At 42.5% G+C, this 22,214-nt stretch overlaps 1 protein-coding gene across 1 annotated transcript; it reads left to right on the top strand.

The window, feature by feature from the left end:
• Window positions 1–14,497: 14,497 nt before the first annotated feature.
• IL17F (interleukin 17F) lies at window positions 14,498–21,157 on the top strand (the record flags this gene model as incomplete). The annotated part of the gene is made up of 3 exons (XM_081246669.1): window positions 14,498–14,566; window positions 19,508–19,713; window positions 20,893–21,157. Exons 1-3 carry the CDS (start codon window positions 14,540–14,542, stop codon window positions 21,155–21,157), a joined length of 498 nt encoding a protein of 165 aa, XP_081102795.1. The 5' UTR covers window positions 14,498–14,539.
• Between the last annotated feature and the right edge of the window lie 1,057 nt (window positions 21,158–22,214).

Here is a 22,214-nt window from a genome sequence, read left to right as displayed (position 1 = left end):
ACTCAGTGAATCTTCACGTTGACCTTCTAAAAACTTGTGTGTGTTGTTTCCCAACTTATAGCAACATAAGAAGGTTGCTAAGCATTTAAAGGAAATATTCGTACTCATTGTCCAGAGGCCCCCTCTTCCTGCTGCAGGGACGTGAACGAGGCTGCTGGGCAGGGGTGAATTGGTCTGTGGGTCAGTGCCCCCTGAGGGCATCACTGTGGCTTTGCAGAGATCACAGTGGTGGCCCCGATTCACCGGGGGAAAAAAAATACACGCTTCCTCATCCACGTGCTTCTTTCCAAAAGAGAAGTCTGTTTCCATTTAGGTTTGCCATCTGAAAGAGTTCAAATAATTTGTGGGGCTTTGAGAAATCAGTTGTATCTTGAAAATTTTTATGCTTATTCTTTAACCCTCCTGGATAAACGAAGTGTCAGTATGAGAGAGTTGTCAAAACAGACAATTGGTAAGTGTGGCTGGAATCTAGTCCTCGGCCGCTTACTGAATAACTTCAAGTGTTGAACTGCTGGTTAATTCATCTGTAAAATGGGGATAATTCCTGCCTTTGCAGGGTTCTTGTGAGGTGACTGAGGGCAGCTGGTAGGTGCTAGCCGGCAGGGAAATACTCCATGGTACTGCCATTATCACCTCAAATTCCTGGTTTCACTAAAACGAAGTGATTCATTTTGATGTGTTTTAAGAAGCCCACAATCCTGTGATCAAAACCGTTTAAAACGATTTCCCCGTGTTGAATCCCTGAGCTCAGTTCCCTTCCCTGCCTTTCCACGCTTTCCTCGATGGTCCCCGTGGCTCTGACTCAGGCCCGTCTTGCAGGGAGGACCCCTGCCTCGGCTTGTGACAGTGGGCTCTTGAGCCGTCTCCCAGGGACAGAAGCCTGCCCAGGGTGGGCAGTGTCACCTCAGGCCTCAGAAAAGCCCTGCAAGGTGGGGTCATCAGGGCAACAAGGAGGAGGAAGAAAAAGAGGAGAAGGGCTCCTCGAAACCAAAGAATCAATAGGTTGTCCTCTTCTCATTTTCCCTGAGTTTTCAAACTACATCAGTTGTCCTACTGACTCCAGAATTTTCCTGGGGTGAAGTTTCCCCAGAGGGTGTGGTTCGTGGAATCAGGCAGGTGCCAGGGTCACCTGTGTGCTGGCTGCCCGGCTGTTCCATCCTCACACCAGCTCTGAGTTCTTCCCTCCCCGCAGCTTCTCGCCCTCCCCAGGAGCCATGTGCCACCACTTCTGCTCCCCAGGAGGGGAGAGGGGAGGTGGGGCGTTTTGCCCTGGTTCTGGATGCGCAGGAAATCTCCCCAGAGAACCTAACGCTGGCAGAGAAAGTGAGCCCTGCGCTGGGCAGCAGGGGCCCTGCGTTTGAGTTCCTTTCTGGCAGTAAGTGATTAACGTGCCAGGCTGGCCAAGCCGCTTCCCTATTGGTTTCTTTACCTGGAAAAGGAGGTGGTTGAACTAGGTGATTTCTGAGGTCCCTTCTGGTAATGCATGAGACACCCAGTGTCAATTCTACGCAGAAGACACGTTAGCCCTGGCAGGCAGGTCAGAATGAGTCAATCATCCTGTTAAACATACTTTTTGAGGATAGTAATATTTGTGCTTCTCGATTTTGTGGGTGGAACTCCAGTATGTTTCCAATTATCTCAAGGAATTGTATTTAATTCTTAGAAAACATTTAGAATAAAATTAATTTTTGTTTAACCCCATTTTAATTTGCTGAAATATAAACCTAGTTCCTTTTCTTTTTTGGGTCTGCTGCCTTGGTGATGAATGCTGTTTTCTGCCTGGTCCATTACTAACCAGCATGGAATCCTACCTCATTCTCTTCAGTTATTCCTCAAGGGAGAGAACTAAGATTCTAAATTCTTTTCCTAAATATTTTTACTATGAAATTCTGAGTATTTTTCCATAGCCTGTAGGAGGATATTAGCCTCTGCTAAGAATTACCCTTCTGATAATAGTTCTCCCAGCAAGTACTTTTGTAGCAAGCTAAGCCTTCTTACATTTAAGTTTCCAACATTTAACCTTGACATAGAAAGGTCAGCTCGTGCTGCTATTCTACTAATTTAAGTAGATGGAGTCCTGAATGAGAGCGATGACAGAGCTGGTAAAATCTCCAAAAACATAGCCTAAAGTTGGAATTTAGAACTATGGGCATAGTTCTATTTTTAAAAACTATAATTATGACTAATAAAACAACATGGAGTATTTAGGAAAACAAGAGAACAAAAAATTATCTTACCACCCTAATATAACTACTATAATTTACTTTTGGTGAACTTTAAAACCAGTTTTAAAGGTGACACTTCACAACATATCCAGTGGTATCGGCAAGTTACAGATCAGGTGTTTTGAGACTGAGATTCATACACAACAGGAATTTAGGGATTAGTAGTTTTAAAACTTTGAACTGAGAGTCAGATTTCTAAAAATCTTACTACAGAAGAAGTGCAGAAATTCAACCTGTCACGTTGAACTTTGATGGTAAAAAAAAAACTAAGCAAGTTAGAGTTAACCTAGGCATGCTGTTCCAAGCTCCCAAGCAAACTCTGACTCCCAGAAACAGCTTCTTTGTGCACTTGGTGATTGGGACAGGTGAGAAGGGGTTGGCTCTGCTAACAACTGTCGTGGTTAAGGGCTTACTATAGACTAGGCACCACATAAATTATCTCAATAAATCTTCCCTGCAATCCTGTGAGGTGGGTTTTATGATCCGAATTTTACAGAGGAGGGAATAGGTTTAGAGTAAGATTACATAGTTTGCCCAGGGTCTCATGGCTAGTTGATGGTGGATTCTAGATCCAAACCCAGGGCCATTTGATTTTTGTTTTAAATTTTATTGAAGTATTGTTGATTTACAATGTTGTGTTAATTTCTGCTGTACAGCACAGTATTCAGTTATACATATATTTACATTCTTTTTCTTTTATTTTTTTGGCTGTGCCATGTGGCTTACAGGATCTTAGTTCCCTGACCAGAGATTGAACCCGTGCCCCCTGCAGTGGAAGCGTGGAGTCCTAACCACTGGACCACCAGGGAAGTCCCTATACACTCTTTTTCATATTCTTTTCCATTACAGTTTATTGGGTATCATTTCCACTCCCACTCTCACCTTTTTAAAATTGCCAAATTTACTCTGGTTAGAATTTGAAATTAATTTTTATGATCTCATACCATTCACTTCTCATATCACACCTTCAGTAACACTTGCAATTCAGTGATATGTAAGTGGCTTAGAAATTCTTCCTATCATTACACATAGCAAATGCAGAAAAGGCAACTTTCGACCACTATATAATCTTTGAGAACCAGAGGTAAAAAGTTGGTAGAGTGAGGCATCTTAAGAGCTGTCATTGAAACCATCTGGCTGCTTGTTCATTTATCGTGTTAAAACACCGATAAATGTGTGTAAGACAGTGTGCAAAGGCTAAAAAGTGTTCAGAATTAGAAAAAAATAGAAGACTGGTTTCATTTCCCATCCTCTTCAAAGGATGGGCAGAGTGGCTCAGGTGTCCTGACTCCAGGGCAGGTGTCGCTTGGAAGATGCTGCTCACCCTGCAAGTCTGGTCCTCTGACAACTCTTCACTCTCCACCACGGCCTGGGTGCCTGTGTTTCAAATTTTCTCCAGCCTGCATCTGGAGAAAGTTATTTATCCTTCTCCGGGCTCAGAATCGAAGCCCTGGGTTTGAATTTCAGCTCTGCTATTTTTTTTTAATTAATTAATTAATTTATTTATTATTATTTTTTTAATTAGTTTCTGCTTTATAACAAAGTGAATCAGTCATACATATACATCTGTTCCCACATCCCTTCCCTCATGCATCTCCCTCCCTCCCACCCTCCCCATCCCACCCCTCCAGGCTGTCTCAGCTCTGCTATTTAATAGCTGTGTGGCTTTGGACAGTTTCCATGTACTCCGTCTCAATTTCTTAACCTGTGAAATGGAGAGATTTATGGGTTTGTTGTGTGAATCAGATAAAATTGTGGACATGAAAATGCTTTGTAAGCTGTGTGGCTTTATCTACCATGTAAGGCTATTAATATTATAATTATTTTCCTCCCCTAGCAGCATTTTGTTAAAGAGAAAAATGGCCCTGGAAGAGCTGGAGAGAGGGATCCCTTTATTTGCAGGTGGAGACTAGGGTGAGTCAAGAAGCCTGGGTCCAGGCAGGGCTCCCCCGCCGCGTCTGTCTGTAGGAAAACCATCCAACGCCCTGATCGGCGAGAGGCTTGGAGCAGATTACTCCGGAAAGCCATGATGGAGTCAGAAAGCAAAGAGAAAGAGTCATCTCCCTTGTCTTAATGGCTAATCTAACCTGGGTGCTAGGTGAAGGGGTGCTCTGGACACCTGTGGCTGTGAGAGGGTCACAGGACAGGGAAGTCAGCAGTGGGGTCCCCTCTGGTTCCTTGCTTGGCATAAAACCTGCGTGATGGACATGGTCGTGTGCGATTTACAGGAAGCCGTCTCTCCAGTTCAGATGAGTCCTCAGGTCTGCACGGCCAAGAACCTTCTCAGAGTCCTCGTTTTCCCTTCATGTCCTTTCCCGCTACCTTCCTTTGATCTCCAGCTGGACAAGCGCAGCGCAGCAGCACGGGGGCGAGCCCCGCCCACTGGGAGCACTGGCTCTCTGCTCTGCCCCTTCCGCTCTCCTTCCCGCCTCCCTCCCCTCTTCTCTCTATTGATTTCCTTCTCCTCCACCTTCTCCTTCATGCGTCCTTCATCCCCTTGCCTCAGCAAGGATGAAGAACTGCCTCTCACGGGAAACCCATGTCATCCTGTCGTTCTACAGCGTTTCTAGGAACAGTAGGAGAACCCCGAGATTCATTCGTCCTTCTGAGTCAGTCCATGCAAGAGTGAAAGTGACACATTTCTCAGAAGTGTGGTGGTTTCAGTGCCTTTCTTTCTGGTCCTCCTCCCCTCCATTTTATTCTCTTCTTAACCTATATTTTCATGGGAAACATGCAGTGATGACACACAATTATTCGAATTGAGTCATGCGACTGCTTTCCAGAAAAAGCGGAAAAAACTGAAGCTATGTTACTCCCTACCTCCCACGGATATGCACACACAAAAACACACACATATGTGTGCACTCACACACACCTCTACTCCTAAGACTGAGATTGTGGGTGTGTTTAATTATAATATCAGTACAGGGCTTCCCTGGTGGCGCAGTGGTTGAGGGTCCGCCTGCTGATGCAGGGGACACGGGTTCGTGCCCCGGTCTGGGAAGATCCCACATGCCGCGGAGCGGCTGGGCCCGTGAGCCATGGCCGCCGAGCCCGCGCGTCGGGAGCCTGTGCTCCGCAACGGGAGAGGCCACAACAGTGAGAGGCCCAGGAACCGCAAAAAAAAAAAAAAAAAATCAATACATATTTTTTTGGTTTTCATAGGATCCCCAAATTGGAAGAGAAGTTGGAGATGGTCCCGTTCAAACAGAGCCCCCTGATGTACCATTCCTCTCTGGAATGTCACTACCATATGTTTATCAAACTTTAGTGTGACCTTCTGGTGACTGTCCAATCCCTCTCCCTTTTAAAAATTTTCTAAATACTTGAAAATAATATTCTGTGTCTGTAAGTTTTGTTTTCTCCAAAATATCTCCCTTTAAGTAAGATTTTTAAAAAGTTATCTGATCTATTAGGAATTGAAAGTAATGAAGGAGGGGAAAAACTTTCTCCTCTACCCTCTTGGGTTTAGTCCCTGTGGTCCTGCAAATTAAACTGACAAAACCAGATTACCAGAGAAAGAATTTATTATGTATGCATATAGAGCCCTTTGTAGAAAAGAAGTGAAGATTCAAAGAAGCAGTTAGACCCAGCAGCTTAGATACCATTTTAACAAAGAGTCATAAACTGTGGATAGTTAACTAGACAAAGGAAGGAGGTAGTGTTAAACTTCTAGGGGAAGTAGATTAAGGGAAGGTAAGTATATGGGGGAAGCTAATCAAAGATAAGGGTTATTTAGTAAGGTTTATTATGCAGACTCAAGTTAGTGCCTTTTCCATGCATAAGAGTTGTCCCCCTCTTTCTAATATGTAAACTTCCTTTACAAATGGAAAATTGTTACCTTTACAAAAGGAAATTTATGCCTGGTTTTTAGACAGAAAGGGGGAGGGCGGAGAGCTTTTCCTGAGTCTGCTGTTTCTCAGTTGCCTTCAGCTCAAATTAATCCTTATGCCAAAGTGGCACCTTTTGTGGTGGTGTATTCTGATCCCCCTCTTTAGCGAGAAACTGGGTGGAAGAAGAAATTAATTAATGTTCATACTAAGAACTTAGTATGAACATTAAATTAAATCGGGTCAAGTGAGTAAGTATTCACTGAGCACCAGCCATGGGTAGTGTACTTGCTGGGATGGGGGTGTGCAGAAGCCACGGGTGTCTCCTTTAAAGAGTTTAGGAACAAGCATTTTGAAAACTTAAAAAGCCAAAGCACATACAAATAGCTGTTCAAGTGGACAGCAGAAAAGTTGTCTCTAGTAATTGCTAAATGAAATTCCACGAGAGCAAGTGGAGAGTTCAGAAGAGGGACAGACACTAGTGGGTTCTGGGTCAGAGGAGACAGACTTTGAAGAACAGTCCAGGAGGTTGAGTAGAGCCTAAATGAGCAGAAGAACTGAAATGAACTTTCCAGGAAAAAGGACCTGGTCTGCAGAGGATGAGGCCTCAGAAATACAACACATTTTGTGGAGCAGAAGCTGGAAAATGAGGTTCTTTCCTGAGGAAGGTTTGGGAAGGTGACTTCCTTTAACAAACTAGGTTGGGGCCATGCATCAGATTTAGGCCAATGTCTAAGGAATTGGTCATCCAACCCAGAGGCAAGAGTAGAGTGCAAGCTCATCTTTCTGGGGCAAGACCCTCCACCCCAGTTCACCACCCCAGAACTTTGTGGGTTGTCAGCATGGGACTGGGGGGAAAGTCCAGGAGCAAACGTTGCTGATCCCTGGTTCCTGTACAAACCTGGTGGAAACAGCTGAGGGTTTTCGTGGGAGGAAGCCAGTAACATGGGACAGCATTTGACAGACACCCACTTGGGCTTTCCCTGGGCATGGCGCTCTGGTAGTCAGTTGACTAATTCCATTCACCTCGATGCAGGAAATTATTGAATAGCTTGGCTGATGAGTAAGTGAAAGTCTGCACGAAACCCTGAGTTGCCTGTAGCTTGCCTGTGGGTGGCTCGATCAGGTGAACCCAAAGCAGCTGCTGCTGAATTTTGACATGGAAAGACCTCAATTTCCTGGTCTCTCCATCCCCACCCTTGCCAAGGAACCTTGCAGAGTAGAAGAGGTGTATGGTTCTTAGCTTCGAGGGAGTGCAGCTCTGAGATTTAAGGCTCTGATTTCCTTATCCCAATCACTTTTCAAGTGTACTTGACTCTCAATTTCTCAGCTTCAGAAAACGGAATGTATCCAGTGAGCCCTGCTGTAACTTTATAGGAAATCCCGCACTTTCTTTAATGTTCCCTAAAGCAGTGCAGCCCAGACTTTCATGGGATGAGAATCACTTGGAAATCTTGTAAAAAGGCAGAGTCTGATTCAATAGGTTTGGGGTGAGGGCCCGAGATTCTGCATTTATTTTTTGCATATATTTTCAGGCTTTTTTCTGAGCGTACATTTATTTACACATATACACACACATACAAATATACATATACATGTACATAGTGTGTTTGTATCTACATCAAAGGAATGTCATGCTTTATATGAAGAACCGTATCTTAATATTTTCAAAAATCATTACAAAAAAGGTATTTTTAAAGTTATTGAATTTTCTTGGAAAGCAATTTCTAGTGACTACATAGGTTTTATCATATATACATGCTAACAGTTCACTGAACTATCAACATTATTCTACTGTTAGAAATCTAGGGTGTTTTCAATTTTCCCACACTGAATATCCTTGTATGTGGATCTTTGGGTACTTCTCTATTTCTTTAGAACAATTCCCAGGGGTAGAACATTTTTTTTTAGGTTTTTGCTTCATATTATTAAATATCTTACAAAAGTTGTACCAATACACTCCCAGCTGTAATACCTGAAAGTGCCCCTTTTTCCTATTCTCCTATTAATATTCATGGTTAAAAATCTATGCCAGCTTGACAGCCTAAATATGGAATTCTACTTTAGTTTGCATTACTTTGATTGCTTTTGAGGTTAAACTGGTTTTTTTTCACATATTTATTATCTATTTTCTTCTAATGCAAACTTTGCTATTTTTTCTTTTTTCAAATTGAGGTGTAATTGACATGTTATATTAGTTTCAGGTATAAAACAATGATTCTATATTTGTATATATTGTGAATTGATCACCACGATAAGTCTGGTTAACGACGATCAACTGAGATTCTGCCTTTTTAACAAGCTCCCAGGTTCTTGCAAGCTAGATGGCAGGGGTGGGGCTGGTGCTTGCTTTCTCATTCCAAATTCTTGTTGACCCATTTCTGCTGCTTCCTTTCCTGAGGCTGCCTTTTCTTTCCACATCTCTTTGCTGCTGTGTGGACATCATAGGAGTGTTTTGCACGTAAAGAATTTTATTTTAGGTGTAGTAATAATGGAAGAGGATTAAGGCACAATGTAGACATGGAAACAATTTGAATACTAGGCTCATGACTCTTTAAAGTTCCCTTGCTGTGTCAGCCACTGAAGTTTCTAACTGTCATCTCTCTCCATTTCTCTTCTCTCTGGTGATAACTCAAGTTCTTGTTATTTGGATGTGTAGTGATTTCCTTCTCTGTTTCCACCGTGGAAGAATAGAACTTCCCTCTCTGTGTTTACCCTGGATAGAGATAGGCTCTATCTTTGTGCTTCCAAAAAGGCCTAAGATAAGTTCTCTCCAAAACAGAAGTGCCATTTTGTCTAACATGAAGTTCATGGCACTCCTGGATGGAGGAAACTGTCATGATGATTTTCTTCTTTTATGGATACTACTTTTATTTTTCTTCTTCTTATCCATGTTAAGTACCCAGCATGGTGACTGGCACAGAGTTGGCATTTAATAAATGGTGTTTTTGTTAATAAGGAGATAAAATTCTGGTGCAAATAGCTCCACGGTTCATAGAATAGATTCAGAATTGAGGGGTTCTGCTTTTGATCTGGAACTTTCTCCAGTGACCTCAACCCTATTCCATCCAGGGTTCTCACGCAGCACTCTGGGAAACTGCTTTCCTAAGTCTTCCCCCAACCTGATACTTTTCTTCTTTTTCAGCTTTTGCCTCCAATCCCCTCCCTTCATTTCTGTCCCCTGTAACTCTTTCATAGATTCTTCACCTTTTCATCAGAAGGTCAGGAATTACACTGTTTTTTAAACAATAGACAGATAAACACACACACACACACACACACACACACACACGGAGGGAGGGAGGGAGGGCAGGAGGGAGGATGGGAGGGAGAGAGAGAGAGAGAAGACTTCTGTGTCTAAGCCCCAAATAATTCCTATGCCCACAAACATCAGCATATGAAGACCCTAGCACAGCATTTTCATCTGAAAAGTAATCATTGTAATGAAGTCTGATTTTTAACCCAAAAGTAAAGCTGTTTTGTTCTTGAAAATCTTTTCACAGTGGAAATATGTTGACCTTAAAAAAAAAAGAATTGGTTGCTATGGAGTGTGATTTTATGGAGGTTCTATTAAGTACATAATGGGTTTGAATATTTGACTCAAGCAAATAGGTAAAAATGAAGTAATGGATGCAAAGAATCCTGAAACTGGAAACAGTCATTTGTTTTAAAAGGGGGAAACAAAAGAATTATGTGGATTTGTAGGGTCTGTGGCTTTATAGTTATAAGGATGCTCCATGTTTTTTCTTCAATAGGGGATGGAGAAGTAGGGTTATGAAAGGGAATGGGACATGGACTTTCTAAATGATCTAGGGACTGAAAAGGCAAATAAACCTTATATTTAATTAGTTTGAATAGCCTAAAAGGAGGAAGAATTTTTGTGCTTGATGAGGAGGAGAGCTGCAAGAAGGTTGGGAATAAAAGCCATATTGCTTTGAGGCCATTCTGACCTAATGTTTTAACCCATATTCAGAGGGTCTGACTCTAACATAAATAAATCAGTGCTTTGGGGAAATTAGAAAGGCGTGTTTTAATTTCATTTAGAAAAAAGACTGTAGTTAAAGTAAATTATATACTAATAGCTTTTGTTTGATGAATAAGATAGTGAATGATAATAAGCATGATAATGATAATAAGATAGTGATAATTTATTTTTTGCATTTAATTCTTTATCAATATTCTTTAAACCTGTTATATGATAACATTGTTTAACTGGCTATTTTAATGAGGAGTCAGAGCTCTGATAAACAGTGAAAATAAGCAGAAAATTCTGTAAAATTTTTAAGGTCTCTCTCAGTCAGTTTAGACTAGGATGAAACACTTCCATTTAGAGAGAGAAAGAATGGGAGATGCACGCAATAGTTCTGATCTGTTACAACCTTGAAATCCTGTTTGGCTAACATTGTGGGGCTCCCTTAGCCAGGGCATGTGGGATGTGCTTTGATCAGACCCAGATTCTGCTTTTTGAGCAGGGCTCACCTCCCCAGTACTCTTTGTGGTTGCTGGCTCCCCCCAGCTGGGAGGTTTTCCCCCCAATATGCTCTTTGGCTGCATCTGAAATAGTGACGGCAAGTGTAACTCTCCCTGTCTTGATTTAATGGTAGATTTACTAGAACTCTACCCTTACACTGTTTTTTTCTGAGTCCTTTTACCTACGTAAAGGGATTTCCAGATGCTTCATTTTGATTCCGCTTGTAGGAAATGTACTTGGTTGAAAGGTTTTACTGGGCACTTCTACCTCAGAGGCTTTTCCAAGTGTATCTTTTGCTTTGGGGGGATAGAAATAGTTGTTTTTTTTCCAACCTTGCAAGGCTCTGAATTTCTGGACTCTCTTCATTCTCTTTCATTTTTGTTTGCAAACCTGCCTACTCTTTCCTGAGCTCATGTCTTTCTTGTGTTACCTCACCAAATGCAGACAATAACCTCCAACACACATAGCTGGCATTCTGTTTCCAATGTCCTCCTTTAGAGCTCTTATTGGACCTCTAGGTACAATATCTGCCTCTCAAGTTACTGCAGGCAATAATTTTACCAAATGTTTTGCCATTCATAACATTGGTCATCATTTATCTAGCTTCCAATTTCATTGTCATCACAGCCTACCACCTGACCACCATGGACAATGCCACCATTTCAGCCTTTTGCTGTGGAAGCCCCTCACTTCCAGGCATCGAGTTCTGTATCCACATGTATACTGCTAGGTTGTGCCAGCATTTCTTGATTAGACTCTCTTTTCTTTCTTCCTTCCTTTCTTTCTTTCTTTCTTTCAAGTTGGTCCAATTCTAGTGAAATCTGTTACAGAAGACAATTCAAATAGGAAGCACTGTCTGTGGTTTTAAGGCCTGTAGAAATCTGAATTATGTTTTACTGCAAAATAATATAAAATACATTAATTCAAACTACGGTGTAAAAAGATTTTAATTATGAATGTACGTCCTCATTAAATTAAATATTTGCAAATGTTTAGACTCCCCTTTCTTGAGTGAAGATGAAACCTCTTGAGGGTTGGATTTGTAAAACTAAATGTGTTCATTTAGCTATCAGTATCGCCAACAATCCCATGTCGTTATCTTATTGGTTAATATACGTGTGTTTGCCTTCGTTCCATAACTATATTTTAAACTCATTAAGGTAGAGACTCTACTAGTACAGTCTATTACCTGTAATGCAGCACGGCTTCCAGAACATGGGAGGGCATACAAAAATCTTGCTAAATTGGGTGTTTGAGCAGCTGTAATATTGTACGACATGGAGGCTGTGTGTAACTCATTCATACCACTACAGAGCTTCCTGCTGTCTTTTTCTGTGGGCCCTTGGAATTGTGTGTAGAGTGCTGTAGCTGTCGGTGTGTTGAAAGATAGCTCCACTTGGATTACTGAAACTCTTAAAGCCAGCAGCAGCTTGGGCCACAAGTGGTACAGGGCCAGTTAGTGAAGGGCTTCCACCAGAATCATCATATATTTATTACTGGGTCCCCAAATAAGAAGGGTTTATCATTGTTAGATGAAACAATGATCTGGATCCACTGATGGAATTCAAACTTGATGATGGTTGATTACTAGTTTGACATCCTGATAAGTTAGTTATTTTTACCTTGATGGGGGAAAACTTTGTGACCATTGGGCACATAAAAATTCAATGTTGCTTCCTTCTTACATAAAAAAATTATTTAATTTTCTCTGCATCCAGCAAATCCTTCTGTATTGAATCAGGCATTCTTAATTCAAGGTGATTTCCTTGCTTCTTCTTTCAGGAGAGCTGCTGTGGTCTTCTCTGCATAGAAGTATGGCTCTGCATAGAGAAGAGACTGCTGCAGAAAGTGAGTGATTCAGCCCACTCAACTTAATATGCTTTTAAGGGTCTATTGCACATATTGCTTTGATAGCTTGTGTGATACAAGCAAATCTGAAAACAAGACTCTTGATTTCACGGTGTCAGCTTCACCGAGTATATGGAAGAATGTATCCAGAGAGGCCTTGAAAATTCTGTATAAGATGGGCTCAGGGTAACCCCCTGAAGGGTTTGCCTAGGGGACTTGTCTTGAATTGGTGTATGCATAGAAAATATACTGTCTTAATTAATTAATTAATTAATTTTAAAATTAATTTTTATTGGGATTTAGTTGATTTATAATGTTGTGTCAGTTTCTTCTGTATGGAAAAGTGAAACAGTTATACATATACATATATCCACTCTTTTTTAGATTCTTTTCCCATATAGGCCATTACAGAGTATTGAGTAGAGTTCCTTGTGCTATGCAATAGGTTCTTACCACTTATCTATTTTATATACAGTAGTGTATATACATCAGTCCCAATCTCCCAATTTATCTCTCCTTCCCTTCCCCCTTGGTAACCATAAGTTTGTTTCCTACATCTGTGACTCTATTTCTGTTTTGTAAATAAGTTCATTTCTACCACTCTTTTTTTTAGATTCCACATATAACTGATATCATATATTTGTTTTTCTCTCTCTGACTTACTTCACTCAGTATGACAATCTCCAGGTCTATCCATGTTGCTGCAAATGGCATTATTTCATTCTTTGTTATGGCTGACTATATTCCATTGTATGTATACACTGTCTTAATTTAGATTGTATACTTGGGGATATATATTTAGAGAAGGATGCTGGCAGAGATTACTGGGAGGAACTGAAGTTACCCCAAGTCCATGAAGACCCCAGAGAATCATCCTAAAACATATAAGCAAGTGTGAGGTAGACTAAAGATGAGCACACAGTAATGAGGTAGGGAACGGTGATTCAAGGAGGTCTTCTTAGGGGGTTACATTTCTGATTGTCCCAGAGGAGAGGTGTAGAGAAGAACGCACAGGCATGGGGAGGAGAAACACGGGTGAAAGACTCGTGATCACAGAAGAATTTTGATCAATCTTGGAGGGGCTTCATGAACCCAAGAGCTGTTTCCTCTTTATTTCCTACATTTAAAGAAAATGGGACAAAGTTGTTCAAACACGTGATGGAGGAGAGTAACCTTACCCTGCTAGAATGTGCCCTGCCTTATTAACAGAGCATGTGTAATTTTACCTGATCTTAATGGGCATTAAAAAGAGTCAGTTATTGTTATTTCAGAAATGTCTGTGTATCCCTAGGCTATAATGCCCAACATACAGCAAGTGCTTAATAAATGTTGACCTGAACTGAACTAAGATAAATTAACTTTTTTGCAAGTCATTTAAAATTACACATCAGAGCATTTAAAGGTTCTACTTGCTAATCCATTTAGTTTAAAAAATCAAACCATCTTCAGTCAGACACAGCCAAGATAATAGTTGTTTATATGTTGTATAAGTAATGATTATCAATCTATCAAACACTGGTAGGAGTCTAACCATGGGGTTAAAACAGAATTAGTTTAGGGAGACCATGAAACTAACTGCCAGGGATATAATTTCTGAATCTCTCACTGATGCCATTCATTTCTCTGGTTTTGTTTTTTCCATTCATAAAGTGGAGCTAAAGACAGTTCTCTGTTTAATACCGAGCCTCCTTGAAGGATGACTTATCCACTTAAATCTCAGTTCACACTGCATGACTGGAAAGTAGAACGTAAGGTGCGTGACTGGAGTTCTTAGCCATTTTGTGGAAGAACATGAAAGATCATGACAGCAGTTTGTCACTTGGTTCATCTCTGTAGTGCATAAGTTAAGAAATTTGCTGTAGTGTGAGGACAATGGGGGTGGGAGTGGGGCAGAAGAAGAGGAAGATTTGGTTCTTTTTTCATCATGCCTTTTTAGGGTCCCCCTTCGACTCCCCTTCAGGAAGTGGAATAGGAAAAAAAAAACACTACATTCGTCAGTAACTCTGGGGCAACCACAAGTTAGACAGTAAGCAGGTCAACTGAAACAAGGACAGAGATTGCTATAAAACCAACAGTGCTCTCGTTGACACCACACGGGCACACACAAGGCAACACAGCTCAGAAACAGCTTACTGCGTGAAACCGGTGACCAGAGCAAAGTGACAATGACATTCCTGTGTGACATGGCTGTGGTGAGTAGTCAGGATCATTCTTGTGTTGGTACAGTCATCCCTAGGATTTCAGGAAAGAAGATTTATAAGGAATGATGCTAGATTGGGGTCTTTTGCGGGGGTCATTTCTTTAAAAAACAGAGCTGACTTTAATGCTGATCCCTGTCTGGTGGAGAAAAAGAAAAAAGAACCAGAAATTATAATGGGGTGTAAAACCATAGCTCTTCACCAATGGCTCTGGCATAGTTGGTGTTAGCTTTTGAAGTTCTTGACATCACAAACTGGACATGGTCTCTCTTGGGGCCACCATTGTAGAGTTAAGTTGGCCCTCATCTCATGGGGGAGCTTAGCCAGCCTTTTAGGATCTGTACATGTTTATTTTAACCAAGGAATCTGGGGCCCCAATAGGGGTAATGATTCCCCCAAGATGAGCAGATGACAGGGAGTGCCCTGGATGCAGGGAGTGAAACCGCCTGGTGATGCACTTGGACAGCTCCTATGGGAGAGACATTTGACACATCTCTGAGAGCTGATCATTTTTGCATTGTCTCCTTCCTCCTGGAGGAGAGGCAGATGTTAATGTGATGGAAATCTACATCCCCTGGGTCTAGAATCTCACCCGGCATTCGTCAGGTAAGACCTTCGAAGAATTTAAAATACAGCAGCATGAAAACAGGGCTTGGGAAATCACTCACCATATTATTGGTTTAAATAATCCTTTTCTTCTGTCTTTTTACAAGCCATGCAACTTAAAAGAGCTTGGATTTCATAAAAGGTCATGGCATATGGTGATGATAATACTATGTTATATTCATATATTGTTTTAGAGATGGTAAGAAATGCAGCCAAGTGCAGTAGTTAGGGGGCATGGGCTTTGGAGTCAGACAGACCTGGCTTCACCACTTACTAAATGTGGGATTTGGGGTAAGTTACTTAACCTCTCTGTGCATTCTTATTCCTCTTATCTGTATAGAGGAATAATAGTGGTATCTCCCCCATGGAAGGATTAATTGATATCATTGAGAATGACTAAAACTATTCTCTGAAATAGCAGATATATGCAAGCATGGCTTTTAGTTAACTTGGCCATTTTAATATAACAACCAATAAGGATAGAGAAAGCATTCAATAAATTTTTTTTAATTGAAGTAGAGTTGATTTACAATGTTGTATTAGCAACATTGGTATATAGCAAGTGATTCAGTTATATATAAGTGAATAAATAAACCATAATTTCCATTATGGTTTATTACAGGATATTGAATATAGTTCCCTGTGCTATACAGTAGGTCCTTGTTGATTATCTATTTTATATATAGCTGTGTCTATATGTTAATCCCAAACTCCTAATTTATCCCTCCCCCACCCCCTTTCCCCTTTGGTAACCATAAGTTTGTTCTCTATGTCAGTGAGTCTGTTTCTGTTTTGTAAATATGTTCGTTTGTATCATATTTTAGATTCCACATATAAATGATATCATACGGTATTTGTCTTTCTCTTTCTGGTTTACTTCACTTAGTATGATAATCTCTAGGTCCATCCATGTTACTGCAAATAGCATTATTTCATTCTTTTTTATGGCTTAGTAGTATTCCACTATATATATATATATATATATATATACACACACACACACACACACACACACCTCATCTTCTTTATCCATTCATCTGCCCATGGACATTTAGGTTGCTTCTATGTCTCAGCTACTGTAAACAGTGCCGCTATGAACATTGGGGTGCATGTATCTTTTCAAATTAGAGTGTTAAATATATTAATGATGTCATTATTTTTACCTCTGAGTCACGCACCAATCCAGGGAAGTGGATTGGGACAACTTTCCCCATTGTACAGATGAACAACAGCTCAATGAATTTAAGTGATTTAACATCACTGGATACTGTATGCCCAAGAATGAGGACATGAATCTAGGTTTACTGGCTCCAAGTAATATTCTTTTCCCTGAATGGTTCAGAAGCAAGATTTCTGAATTTAAAGCCATTGTGTTTAAACAAATTTGTTGGATAGTTTTGTGTTCTAAAGCCACGTCTATTTTTGGTTTCTTTGAAGAAATCTGTTGTAGTGTCAGCAAGAAACATGACAGGGCCAAGGACATTAGAATAGGATTAGAAATTGGAGGTGCAGGCACACAGGACATCCTCAATACGGTGGTAAGGCAAACTCTTATGGGCTAGGAGCTGCCCGGGTTCTGGAGCATGTTCCTACATGGGGTGAGCACGAATCACAGGTGAGTTCAGGAGACAAGTGTTCAGATGTTCTCTTTACGGGAGTTCACAGTGCAGTAAGTCAAAGGTTGAGCTGAGCATGCTGGGAAGCTAAGGACCGTCTTGTCTAAGCAGACATCCTTTTACTTTTTAAAATGTCATAATGCTTTGGCTAGACAGAAGTTACATGAGGGCAAATTCCACATCTTTCCCATCCACTGTGTATCATTAGGACAATGTAGACTTAACAATAGTACCTATACTGAATACTCTCCATGTCCCAGCCCTGCTCTTCATGCTATATATGGATCCTATCATTTAATCTCCACATTTGCTGGTGGAGGAAACTGAGTCACCGCTAGTAAGAGTCCTGGAACTGAGTTACGGACCCAGGACTTTTGACTCCAGAGACAGGAAAGAGTTGTTGAATGAATGAATGATTGCAGGAGACAAAAGTAGACACCTGCTGATTATCTGGAGGCAAATCAGCCTCTTTCAGGCTTATCTGGGTCAATCTTGCTTTCAGCTTCTATTTAGTATCAGCTACATTAGTACAGCACTTGACACCATGACCTTTTTGTTTACTCTTATCTTCTTGCCTCCAGCATCTGCAAAAGATAAAAAGAAGGTCCTTTAAACCAACATGTCTAAGCACCTTCCCAACCCTAACTCACGGAAGGTGTGAGCCTGAATGACACTGAGCCCTGAGGATCAAAGTAACTCCCTTTCAGCCCTGGGTCTGCATTATGTTGAGAATTGGTGATGAGGCTTGTCCATCCCTAGTGAGGGTCGGTGGTCACCGTGGGGTGAGCAAAGCAGGTCGTGAGAAAGGGAAGCTGGAGAGATTTTTAGCTCTTCCTTTATTTTAGTTAGGTCTTCACTGAATGCTTTCTTTGTGCACGCCTGTAATACCAGATAAACTGGTATTTCAATGTAAGTATAAGAAGTATATTTTCTGGAGCTAAAGGGAAGTAGTTTCCATTTCTCTCTTGTGCATCCTTAGTGTCTCTGCTTCCTTCAGTCAGCACGGGTCATGGGAACTCTGCTGTAGTTGGCTTTGCATGGTGTTTTTCTTAATGAGTTGAGCTTAACTGTGTTGTTAATTTTTTTTTTTTTTTTTGGTGGTATGCGGGCCTCTCACTGCTATGGCCTCTCCTGTTGCGGAGCACAGGCTCCGGACGCGCAGGCTCAGCAGCCATGGGTCACGGGCCTAGCCGCTCCACGGCATGTGGGACCCTCCCGGACCGGGGCACAAACCCGTGTCCCCTGCATCAGCAGGCGGACTCTCAACCACTGCGCCACCAGGGAAGCCCTATGTTGTTAATTTAAATGGATTGTTCTGTTCATGCATTCACTCACCCGCTCTTTCATTCATCCAGAAAGTATTTTGGAACACCTGTTCTATGACATGTTGTCCTGCAGGAACTTACCATCTAATAGGTGTAGATCTGTATGAACACACATACTGCATGTCCAGACAATAAAGAAGGGCTGCTTGAGTGCTAGATGGTAAAAGCTTTATGAATGAACTACTTTCAGGACAGTTCCTGGAGGAGACCGAGTCCTAGTGGGGCCCTGACGGAAGGGGAGGATTTGGATGGATAGGGGTGGGGCAGTGTATTCCAGGTGAAGGGATGGCTGGGACGAAGAGCTTTGTGGAGGATTCATGGATGTGAGGCTGGAAATTAAAAGCAAGAGTTATCATTTCTTAAGCCCCTATTTTTATTGTAGGTGCTTTACAAAGAACGTTTTATTTAATCTTGTGAATATTATTATGAAGCAAGTATTATGCTCTGGCTGGAAAGAAGAGAAAGCAGAGGCTCAGTGAGGAGACCAGGTCAGGATTTAAACCCAGTCCCGGATCCTGACATCTCCCTTTCTCCCTGTTCTCTCCCTGAAGAGAAATGATGAAATGATTTTTGTTGTTGTTTTATCTTGTGTGTATCTGATTACTAGTGAGAGTCAACATGAAACATAATGTTTTTGGTTGTTGTATTTTGTTGAATTCTCTTCATATCCTTTATTCATCTTCCTCGTGGTTTGTTACTCTTTTTCTTAATATGTGTAAGATAGTTTTGTTTTTGTTTTGGCTGTGCGGTATGTGGGATCTTAGTTCCCCCACCAGGGATCGAACCCACACACCCTACAGTGGAAGCGCAGCGTCTTGACCACTGGACCGCCAGGGGAGCCCCTGTGTAGGACAGTTTTAATATGCAAACATAGATCAGGCATACACTGCTGTTTGCTGGAGGGGAGCCAGGGTCTTGATCTCTCTGGCGGCACTCTGGCCCTCCCGGGGCCCTGGGCACCGAGGTGAGTGAGCCCACAGCACATGGTCCCAGAGGGATGTATGTGCCTTTACTCTCCTCGTGCCTGTTTATGGTGTGTATTTTCTTTCTCTTTCTTGTTTGTCAGCACCCCTCCTTGCCACTGTTGGTGCACCCACCCACAGCAGTTTCTCTTTTGCCTTTTAATTTGATGCTTTGTTGGCTTGCGAACCTGTTCAGGAGCTCTTGGGCTGTGGAGGGCTCAATCACCAGGCGAATGAGTTTAGTTCTCAGGTTGGTACCCTGGTATCTTCATGTATGACTGTTCCTGTTGCCAGGTGAGGATCTGAGGTTCAGAGGGGAGCCCTGATCCCATCCCAGGGATGCTCAGTTCAGCTGAAGCACGACCTGTCTCTTGTCAGCAAGTGACACCAGCGTCCCTAACCAGTCCCATTCTCATCTATTTCCAGGTCAAGTCCCTGCTGCTGTTGACATTGGGGCTGACCCTCCTGGGGGAGGTGGCAGCTCGGAAAACCCCCAAAGCAGGGGATCCTGCCCTCTGCCCCGCTCCGGAGGACCACACTGTGAGGGTTGACATCCGCATCCTCAGGCAGAGTCAGGGCGTTCCCCTCTCACACGGCTTCCAGAACCGCTCCAGCTCCCCTTGGGATTACAAGTACGTGCCAAGGAGACTGACCTCCACGTTCTTTTGAAAAACATGTTAATTTATTCTAACGATAAGTAGAAAATTTCAAAAATATAGAAAAAATAATAGTCCTCACATTCACTCTGAAAAACGGAAATTCCACTTTCCCTGGGTGCTCACATTTTCTTGCTATTTTGGGCTAAGTCCTCCTATGTGGTCGAAGGTCTATTTTGCTTCCAAACTCTCATCGACGCTTTGCCCTTTTCTGCTTCATGCAGCTCTGGATTTGCAATTTACAAACTTTCTGTGCTGGAAGAGAGGACTCTTTAAAGCAGCCCACATAATGGTCTCTGCATGCAGATAAGTGGGAACCAGAAAAGTCAGTTCAGAGAGAGCCACTCAGATTGGATTTCAGCCTTCAAGGAGCCGGGAGGAGCCCAGAGTGGAGGAGAAAGGCCAGTTTGGGGAGGGGCTGCTAGGTGAGGATGTTCAGGGTACAGACTTGGGATTTTGTCTTACATGGAGGTTCTCGGAATAGCAAGCACTCATTTCTATGCTCTAAATATAAGTATGAAAACAGAGCCCGAGGACCCTTAGAAGTGCTCCCGGGGCTGCCCGCATTGCTTGCCCTGGGAAGCGGGAGTGTGCGCTTGCCAGCTGGCTGGATTGGCTTTGCTGCCTTTATTCCCCCTGGCAAGGGGGCTATTCAGGGAGAAATTGAAAGAAGGCATTGGATTCACCAACCCCGCAGGGCTTTGGTTTTCTTTCCCAAGCAGCAGGCTTTGTAGACTGTGTGCTGGGGGACCTCTTAGTGATGTTCAGTCTCTAAGGATGAATGATGATTATAATAATAAAAATGAAAAGGAAAATGAACTAAAAGATCTAACATGTATGGAATGCCAACGTTTTACGGCGTGGCGCTTCATACGCATTTGTATCACCGAGTGTTGGTGACAGTCTCACGGGAGAGGCATTTGCGAACCCCCATTTTAAAGCTGAGGGAACTGAGGCCTAAGCAGTTGAGCACTCGCCACGGGCCGGCATCTGAGTCCAGGTTGTCTGCTCCGCGCCTGCGCTGCCGCCCTGAGTTGCCCGGCACCGCCTCCCTGCAAGTGGGCGCCCAGTGCCGCGGGGCCCCCATCCTCTGTGCATCTTTCCCCGCCTCCCACCCCCGGTCTCACCATCGGCTTCTCCCTGCTCCTCCTGCAGCGTCACCCGGGACCCCCACCGGTTCCCCTCCGAGATCGCAGAGGCCCGGTGCAGGCACACGGGCTGCATCAACGCCGAGGGGAAGGAAGACAGCTCGATGAACTCCGTCCCCATCCAGCAAGAGTTCCTGGTCCTCCGGAGGGAGCCCCAGGGTTGCTCTCGCTCCTTCCGGCTGGAGAAGGTGCGGGTGACTGTTGGTTGCACCTGTGTCACCCCCATCGTCCGCTACGTGCGTGACTTGAGAGCGGCAGATCAGCTCAGCTGAAGAAGCTGTAGAAACGCCCCTCTTTACCCAGCACTTTGCCATGAGTCCTGTGTGGTTCCCGATTCTCTCCACTTCCCAGGTCTCTTCATAAAATCTGCATGGGACTCTCAAAGCTCTGTATTAGATAGAGTAACTTTCTGGGGCTTCACAATCTTTATACGGTCCTGAGATGTCCCAATGTCCCACCCACCTGAAAATAGATGGAGGGGAATGCAGGACCCTCGCCTACTCTGCTTATGTGCTATCGTGACCACCTCCCAGCCATGTGGTCATTGGGTGGGGGCCCTGTTGGTAAAATGGGCTTCTGCTCCACAAAAGGCAACAAATAAAATAAGCACAATGTAAGAGTGTGTGGGAGGGTCTGTGCAGGATGAGGTGGGCGGGAAGGATGGGGATAAGGATCCAGCACCTGTTTATTAAGCATTTGCTAAATATAGATGAGGTTGGCCTGATATTTATACCTATAGGGAAACTGTCCATGTATTTATGATATATTGATGATATAAAATTGTAGGAGAAAAATTAATATATCAAGTATTAATATAATAAAGTATTGATGATTGAAAAATACTTTAGATGTTTGTTTCCAGCCTCAGCTTGTACTCACAAACCTTGTGGACCTGAAGACTATGAAATTCTATACACCTGTCATCTGTTTTCCGTATTTCATCAGAGTGCTAGTGTCAGAATTATCATTATTATTATTTGTGTGTGATCTTGGTAATATTAGCTTTCCCCCCCAGCTTTCTTGAGACATAATTGATAAATAACATGGTGTAAATTTAAGTGATAACAATGTAATGATTTGATACATGTATATATGGTGAAATGATTACCACAATAAGGTTCCTTAACACCTCCATCCCTTCACATAATTCCTTTTTTTGTGTGTGTGATAAGAACATTTAAGATGTACCCTTTTAGCACATTTCAAGAATACAATACAGTATTGTTAATTACAGTCACCAGGCTGTACGTTAGATCCCCAGAACTTATTCATCTTATAAATGAAAGTGTGTCCCTTTCATCCAACATCTCCCCATTCCCCCACACCCTG

This window comes from Mesoplodon bidens (genome assembly GCF_964165515.1).
Source record: "Mesoplodon bidens genome assembly, chromosome: 10".
Taxonomy (NCBI): Eukaryota; Metazoa; Chordata; class Mammalia; order Artiodactyla; family Ziphiidae; genus Mesoplodon; species Mesoplodon bidens.
The sequence above is the reverse complement of the archived record's forward strand: the minus strand, read 5'-3'. Positions and strand labels throughout refer to the sequence as shown.